The sequence below is a fragment of the Acanthamoeba castellanii genome (genome assembly GCF_000313135.1).
Source record: "Acanthamoeba castellanii str. Neff unplaced genomic scaffold scf7180000082924, whole genome shotgun sequence".
In the NCBI taxonomy this organism is placed as follows: domain Eukaryota; phylum Discosea; order Longamoebia; family Acanthamoebidae; genus Acanthamoeba; species Acanthamoeba castellanii.
In genome coordinates this window covers 1-7,900 of record NW_004457425.1, presented here as the reverse complement: position 1 = coordinate 7,900, position 7,900 = coordinate 1, and the positions used below count along the sequence as shown (strand labels likewise).

Below are 7,900 nucleotides of genomic sequence, written 5' to 3'. Positions count from 1 at the left end.
GGTCTCTCAGACGGTCTCGGTGTGCTGCATCTGCACCTGGGTGCCGTTGGAGGTCTCACACGCCACGAGCTATAGCTGCCGGGGCCGTTGAGACTCATTGGAGCTGCAACCAATTAGCGAAAAGGGAGCGCTAAGCTGTGTTGCGTTTTATGGAGAAAACGCGACGCGCTGTTTAGATGTTGGCGAGACGGTGAGAAGGCGGCGATCGCGGAGTTAGTGGTCAAAGGAGTATGAATATAAAGGCCCTCCTTCGCCTTACCACTTACAGGGCAAAGCCAACGACAACACGCACTCTCACTTCATATTCACCGCACACTCTCCAAACAGCAAGATGTCCACCCACACCTTCACCCTTGACGGCACCCGCCAGGTAAGTTGCTTGTTACCTGCACACACAACCAGGAAGGCAAACTCATGCTATCTCTCCGCGTGCTGCTTGCCTTCGCCTCACTCGTCTTTGCAGTGGATCGATGGCTTTGGGCAGGTGCATACGTATACCTCCGGTTCGACCACTCAGCCAGTTCTCCATGCCACCGCCAGTGTTGGTCATTGGTCACTAACCAACTCGAACTCTACGTGCTTCAAAGACGGGACGATGGCACTCAGCTGACCGTCCGCTGGATCACGCCCGCAGGCCACGAGAAGAGCGGCACTGTCTTACTCTTCCTTCACGGTGGCGGCTACATCGGAGGGTACCTAGCCTTGGTTCTCTGCATTCTTTCCTTGGCTGAAAGGACACTCCCCACTTGTTCAGGTCGCTGGTTTCGCATGGGGCAGCTGCTGCGCAGTTGGGACACAGAGCTGATACCAGAGTCCTCTTCGTTGAGTACCGGTGTGTAAGTCCCTCGACTGTGGTGGGTTGATTAGTAGGAAACAGACTAACAGCGCACATATGCGGTCACTAGGTTGGGTCCCGAATATCCGTCGCCAGCGTGCGTGGATGACGTGATCACGGCGTACAAGTGGCTCCTGCATGACCAGCGGATCGCTCCAGAGAAGATCGTCTTTGCTGGCGACAGCGCGGGCGGCGGTTTGAGTCTCCTCACCCTCCTCGCCCTGCACGATGGAGAAAAGAGTGCATCTTCCGCTCCTTGGCTCCAAACTGGGCGCTGTGGCGTGATCCTGGACTCACACGCACGTGGTGCACTCAGGCGTCTTGCCCACTCCTCGCGCGGCAGTCATGTCGGCCTGGACCGACTTGTCCTGCGAGCGTGAGTCGGTAGCGCGGAATGGGACCACCGACCCAGTCCTTTCGAAGGAGTTTGCCCAGTGGGTTGCGTTTCAGGCCGCAGGTACACTCGCCCTTGGAGTGTGTTGGCCTTCTCCTCCCGGATTGGAAGCAGAATGAATGGGCCTTAGGCCCTCAGCTCAGACCAACAGTTAATGATGCATTTGCTGCGCGCCTGGGATCAGGTCGTGCCCAACATGGCCCACGTGTTCCCTCTGCCCTACCATCACATCGCCAAGGGTCCAAAGGAGAAGGACCCTGTGCGACCAATAGCTCGACAACATCGCCGCCTGGGTGAAGGAGCAGCTGCGACCATGACTCCGGATGTCACAGCTGAACATGTGAGCGCCAAAGCTACCTCTTCTGTTCGCTCAAACAAATACACACCTGCAGCTGTGAAGGCCTTCAGCCAGAGTCCAACACGGTGCAGTAATAAATGAACACGACGCGATTTACTGTGTGGCTGAGCAAAGATGATGGTAACCATTTCACTCCATCTCCACCAGCAGATCGCCGGCGGTCATGGAGTCGCCCTGCTTGGCGATGATACGCTTGACCTTGCCGTCGGCAGGGGCCGCCACGACGGTCTCCATCTTCATGGCCGACAGCACAAGCAGCGGCTGACCCTTCTTCACCTCTTGGCCGTCCTTCACCTTGACGCCCACTATCGAGCCGGGCATGGGGGCACCCACCAGCTTCTTGTTCGAGGGGTCGGCCCTCTCCCGCGACTTGCTGGACCCGGCGTGGCCGGCGCCCTCCTTGGCCGTGGCCTTCTTGTCCTCGACAAAGACCGACCGCGGCTGCCCGTTGAGCTCGAAGAACATCTCGCGCTTGTGGTCGGCGTTGGGCGCGCCCACGGCCTTGAGCATGATGTGGAGCGACTTGCCGGGCTCGATGTCGGCCTTGATCTCCTCGCCCACCTCCGGGCCGGTGAGGTAGTTTCGGGTCGGCAGCGATGACACATTCCCGTACAGGCGCTTGAAGTCCATGTACTCATCGAACACCTGCGCGGTGCGCCGAGTGAGCGAGTGGGTGAGTGAGAATAGGTGCGGTGCATGTGCCTGAGAAGTGGCAAGATCACTCACCTTGGGGTACTGGGCGGCGCTGAGCACGTCGAGTTCGCTGATGTGGTACTTGCCATGCTTTTCGATCAGCTCGCGCTTCAGCTTGTGGAAGTCGAGGGGCGGCAGCGACTCCCCGGCTCGGCCGTTGGTCGACGGCCTGCCCTTGAGCACCTTGGTGCGGAGCGGCTCGGGGAAGCCGCCGGGCGGCTGACCTATGAGGCCCTCGAAGTACTCCACCACCGACGAGGGGAAGTTGAGCTCCTCGGCCTTCTCCAGCAGGCTCTCCTCGTCCAGATTGTTCTGCACCATGAACTGCGCCAGATCGCCCACCACCTTCGAGCTCGGCGTCACCTTGACGATGTCCCCGAGCAGTCTGGTGCCAGCCGATTGATTCAAGCGTTCAGTCATTGTTCCATCGATTACCGCCCACGGAGGGTGTGTAGCGGAGGTACCTGTTGGCCTGGGCGTAGGCCTTCTTGATCGAGGGCCACTGGTGAGCAAGGCCGAGCGAATAGGCCTGGAAGTGGAGGTTGGTGTACTGCCCACCAGGAATCTCGTGCTCGTACACGTCAGAGCTTCCTGCAGAGATGAACCATCCACAGGCGGAGGCGATCAGGTGACGGAGGGCGCTGGAACAAGTCGACACGCGTTTGTTTGATGACGGCTGTTGTACCTGCTTTCATGGTGGTCGTGCACTCGAAGGGTGCGTAGAGCGTGCGAGCTTGCTCCCAGTAGTTGTTGATGGGATACAGTTGGTCCATCTTCAGGCCGGTGTCATGCGGAGTACCCTGCACATAGAAAACGCATTCAAGATCATCATGCGACGCCGCTCATCCTTCTTGTCCCTGCATTCCACACATTCCTAAAGGCGAGAAGGTGGTACCTTGAGGGATGCGACGAGGGCACCCATGGAGGGCTGGGACGTCATGCCGGACATGGAGTCGATGGCGGCATCCACCACGTCGGCGCCGGCCTCGGCACAGGCCACCATGGCCGCAACACCGGCGCCGGAAGTGTCGTGCGTGTGCACGTGAATCGGCACCTCGGGGAACTTTTCGCGCAGAGTGCCGATCAGGAGACGCGCAGCTTGGGGCGTAAGCAGCCCAGCCTGAAACCCAATGACCGACACTTATCAGCACTCGGCAGAAAACGAGGAATTATTGGTGTGCGGGCGGGCCATGTCGCACCATGTCCTTGATGCAGAGCACGTGGATGTGCCTCTTCACCAGCTTCTCGGCAAAGTCGACGTAGTAGTCCAGGTTGTACTTGTAGTCCTTCTCGGTGAGACCACGGGTGACGTCGCCCGTGTAGCAGATCGCCGCTTCGACAATACCGCCAGCATTGCCCACAGCATCGATACCTACCACCAACCAGCCTCGATGAGCAGAGAAACCAGTGGGACTGACAATGGGGCGGGAAGAGAGGGGGGATTGGTACCGAGCTCCATGTTGGGGAAGTAGTTGAGGGAGTCAAAGACGCGGAAGACGTCGATTCCGTTGGTCTTGGCCTCGCGGCAGAACCTGTGGACGACGTTGTCCGGGTAGTTGGTGTAGCCCACGGCATTGGCTCCGCGCAGGAGCATCTGGAACGGAATGTTGGGCACGGCCTCGCGCAGCCTCTGCAGCCGCTCCCACGGGCACTCGCGGAGGAAGCGCAGCGCCACATCGAACGTGGCACCGCCCCACATCTCCAAACTAGCGGCAGAAATGGTGGTCGTGAGTTGCCGCACATGAATGAGCCGGCGCCGGCTGGCGGCAGATATCGGGGTTGGTACCTGTAGAGGGGCGCCATAAGATGGGCTGTGGCGGGGGCGATGGTGAGGAGGTCCTTGGTTCTCACGCGGGTGGCCAGCAGGGACTGGTGGGCATCGCGCATGGTGGTGTCGGTCAGCAAGAGGGTCTTGTGGGCGCGCACGGCCTTGGCGAACTCATTCGGGCCCTTCTCCAGGAAGATGCTGCGCCATCCCTGCGGCGGATCGGCTGTGGACGTGTCAGTACGATACAATGACGCTTACACGGACCAATCAACAATAACCGTATTAGTCCGACTCGTACTGTGAGGCACGTCTGGTGCTTGCGGAGTTATATTCGCGGGCTTGTTGGAGGTTCCCAGCGGAGTGAGAGACCCGTTCACATGCACGTTGGCCAGGAAGTTCAAGATCTTCGACGCTCTGTAAAACGTTGAGCAGTCGCGAACACAGCGCCGGATGATTTGAGCAATGGTCCATCGATCAAATTCGATGAGGGGTCGGATGGGGATGGCGCACCTGTTCTGGGTCTCGTGGAACTGGAAAAGCTCGGGGATGGTATCGATGAAGCTCGTGTTGACGCCGCCCGCCAGAAACTTCGGGTGCGAGAGCACGTTTTGCAGGAAGGGGATGTTGTTTTTCACACCTCGGATGCGGAACTCGTTCAGAGCGCGCTGCAGCTTCTTGGCCGCCTCCTCGTGGTTTCTCGCCTTGCCTGCATACCTTTCAAGTCAGCACACAGTTGTGCCTCACCTTGCTGTCGCGCGGAGGTGCGTTAGCCCGTACCGGTCACCTTCACCAGGAGGGAATCGTAGTAGGGCGAGATGGTTGCGCCCGAGTAGCTGTTGCCGCCGTCAAGTCGGATGCCCATGCCCTCGCCCGTGCGGAACACATCGATGCGGCCCACGTCGGGCCGGAAGTTGTGGTAGGGGTCTTCGGTGGTGACGCGGCACTGGATGGCGGCGCCGTTGACGTGGATCTTGTCCTGCGTGAGGTTCAAGTCCTGCAGCGTGAGGCCCTCGGCGATGCGGATCTGCGATTGCACCAGATCCACGCCCGTGATCTCCTCCGTCACGGTGTGCTCCACCTGCAGGCGCGCATTCACTTCGATGAAGTAGTGACGACCTGCAGCAAACGAAGCAGAAATAGTAAGTCATCATACACACCGTCTGGACTCAGGATGAATCATCAGTCAAGGCCTCACCTTGCTCGTCCACGAGGAATTCCACAGTGCCGGCGTTTTCGTATCCGGCATACGTGGCCAGCTTGACGGCGTCGGAGAACAGTTTCTGCCTGATGTCATCGGCGAGGACTGCAGTCGGCACCAGATTGAGTGAGCAAGCCGTGTTGCGTGCGTGTGTGCGTGCATCCATTGCTAGCTCGGCACTCATCACCCTGAAGGCAGGCAGCGCGTACAGGGAGCCGGGGCGACCTCGACCACCTTCTGGTGTCTCCTCTGGACGGAGCAATCCCGTTCGTGCAAGTGCACCACCTGACCAGTCCTGTCGCCCAGGACTTGGACCTAATGATGGGGTGGAAAGGTAGCCAACGTTTCATAGAGTGCACGCGTGTGTCGCAGCACGTGAAGGCACGTTACCTCGATGTGGCGCGGGTTTTGGACAAAACGCTCGATGAACATGGAGCCGTTGCCGAAGGCGGACTTGGCCTCAGAAGTGGCGCGCTCAAAGGCGTCATGCAGTTCCTCGCGGGCGTGTACCACACGCATGCCGCGCCCGCCTCCACCGAACGCGGCCTTCAGGATGACTGGGAACCCAAACTGTTCGGATCGCAGGTCGACATTGCATCGATGAGTTCGGGCCATCCACCAACCGCTATCCAAAGTGTGCAGCGCCAGTACCTTATTGCAGAACAGTTCCGCCTCTTCAACGGTAGAAACCGGAGCATCGGTGCCAGGCACCACCTGGGTTGTGTGGACCAAAGGTGGTCAACACCTCTCCACGCCCGCGGAAGAAGAGACGGCCGTGGCGGCTTTACCTGCACTCCGGAGGCGATCGCCATCTGACGAGCGAACACCTTGTCGCCCATGGAGCGGACCACTTCAGGTGCAGGTCCGATGAATCTGATGTTGTTATCCAGGCAGGCCTATGGCCGAGAATCCACAGATATGTTAATTCCCAACAAGAGCTTCATGAACGATGATGAGTGCTGCACTGACCTGGGCAAAGTCACCACTCTCCGACAGGAAGCCGTAGCCCGGGTGGATGGCGTCGGCCTCCACCTCCTTGGCCACTCGGACCATCTCGGGGATGCTGAGATAGGCCTCCACGGGGCTCATGCCCTTACCCACCTCGTAGGACTCATCGGCCTTCTGCCTGTGCAACGCTGTACACACAGATCACGGTGACGGCACATATTACTTACTTCCACCTCGGACCTGAAACCCACATACGACACGCGCTTGCGTCAAGCAGTGGCACACGCACACTTCTCGTCCTGGTGGGAGTAGATGCCGACGGTGCGTATTCCCAGCTCCGTGCCTGCTCGCATCACCCGGATGGCGATCTCGCCTGCCCATGCGCGCACGCCATTACGTTAGCAACGCCCCCCTCCCTGACTTTTGGAAGCTAAACAATATAACTTAATCCAATTATTGGTCCAAATAATAAAATAAAACGCGACGCCCAAGCGGCACTGCGCCGCAGTCTTGCTTGGGCGTGGAAATGTCGTTGGGATGGTGGCGGGCGATGGAGGTCAGGAAGAGTGTGGGGGTACCTCGGTTGGCGACGAGCAGCTTGTGGATGGGGCGGTAGGGCAGCTTGGACTTGGTAGGCTTGGTGGGCGACGAGGCCGAGGCATAGTGTCGTCGGCCCCAGGTCGTCTGGACCAACGACGAACCGCACGCCAACGCTGGCGAGGCATGCGCGATGATGGTAGAGGGCAGGGAGGCCGTCGCCAGCTGCCCTACCGCGTGCTGTCCACCACTCCTTCGAGCAAAGCGAAGCATTGTTGGTGGGTGCAAGGTGTGGCGTGATGTGGTGTATGTGTTATGTTGTGTGAGGGGAAAGGGAAAGACAACACCCAAAGTTGAGGACGAGATAGCCGCGGTGCAGGCCCAAGAGCGGTTGGGTCGGTCCCAGAAGAGTCAGGCCCAGGCAGGTTGGGACGAGGTGGCTAAAAGTGCCAACATGTTTCCACCAGCCCAAATGTCCTGGGAAAAGCCGTGCAGCCCAAGAGCCGTGACCGCGGCCAAGCCCAATCCGTGACTTTCCCACCAGCTTAATTTTTGTATTTTCCTTTTCCTTTTCATTCCTTGCTGCTTTGCTTTTCGCTTGGTGCGTGAAAATGCACAAGCAATTTGATCTTCGATTTGTTGCCCACGCGATGATTTGTTGAGGTAGTTCACTAGCACTGGGGGTCACTGAGGCATGTATATGCATACCTCGCGGTGGCAGTAGGGGCCACGCACACCAGCGTGAACAGCGTCCGCACGAACCTTGTTTGAGCACAATTTGTGCAGCATTCGGAGCTTCCGCTTTCTTTCCTGCGCGGAAGTCCTTTTTCTCTTTGCGATCTGGATTGTCTCCGTTCTTTTGTTGTGAAGTCGATCTGTGAGCAAAGATGAAGGGCAAGAGTACGACCGCCTCCTTCGCGTTGATTGCAGACCTTCTTTCCCGTCCTCAAACTGGCAAACTATTACAACGATTAACCACGATTTTTACATCAAAATTTGGCAGAGAGGGCGAGTAAGCGGCTTACGCTCAAGAAGAAGTACAAGATCCTTCGCAAGGTGCGCGAACACAAGAGGAAGGTCCGCAAGTCTGACAAGACGAGTACGTAAATCTCTGCTTGGCAAGGAGGGATTAAATCCGGAAAATCGCAAAATGCGACAAACGATTTAAT

The 7,900-nt window shown here is 58.4% G+C and overlaps 2 protein-coding genes across 2 annotated transcripts; one reads left to right on the top strand and one right to left on the bottom strand.

Annotated features, from left to right (window-relative positions):
* Positions 1 to 331: 331 nt before the first annotated feature.
* On the top strand, positions 332 to 1,546 carry ACA1_002310 (uncharacterized protein; the record flags this gene model as incomplete). Its single annotated transcript, XM_004338446.1, is given in 7 exon segments — positions 332 to 370; positions 464 to 484; positions 541 to 692; positions 906 to 1,075; positions 1,179 to 1,292; positions 1,373 to 1,488; positions 1,502 to 1,546. 7 exon segments carry the CDS (start codon positions 332 to 334, stop codon positions 1,544 to 1,546), a joined length of 657 nt encoding a protein of 218 aa, XP_004338494.1.
* A 170-nt stretch (positions 1,547 to 1,716) lies between these two features.
* On the bottom strand, positions 1,717 to 7,004 carry ACA1_002300 (pyruvate carboxylase; the record flags this gene model as incomplete). Its single annotated transcript, XM_004338445.1, has 19 exons — positions 1,717 to 2,232; positions 2,341 to 2,665; positions 2,745 to 2,871; positions 2,966 to 3,080; positions 3,176 to 3,400; positions 3,480 to 3,652; positions 3,730 to 3,986; positions 4,067 to 4,271; positions 4,347 to 4,462; positions 4,559 to 4,754; positions 4,826 to 5,164; positions 5,244 to 5,351; positions 5,456 to 5,561; positions 5,637 to 5,816; positions 5,898 to 5,960; positions 6,035 to 6,142; positions 6,216 to 6,372; positions 6,486 to 6,567; positions 6,773 to 7,004. 19 exons carry the CDS (start codon positions 7,002 to 7,004, stop codon positions 1,717 to 1,719), a joined length of 3,630 nt encoding a protein of 1,209 aa, XP_004338493.1.
* Between the last annotated feature and the right edge of the window lie 896 nt (positions 7,005 to 7,900).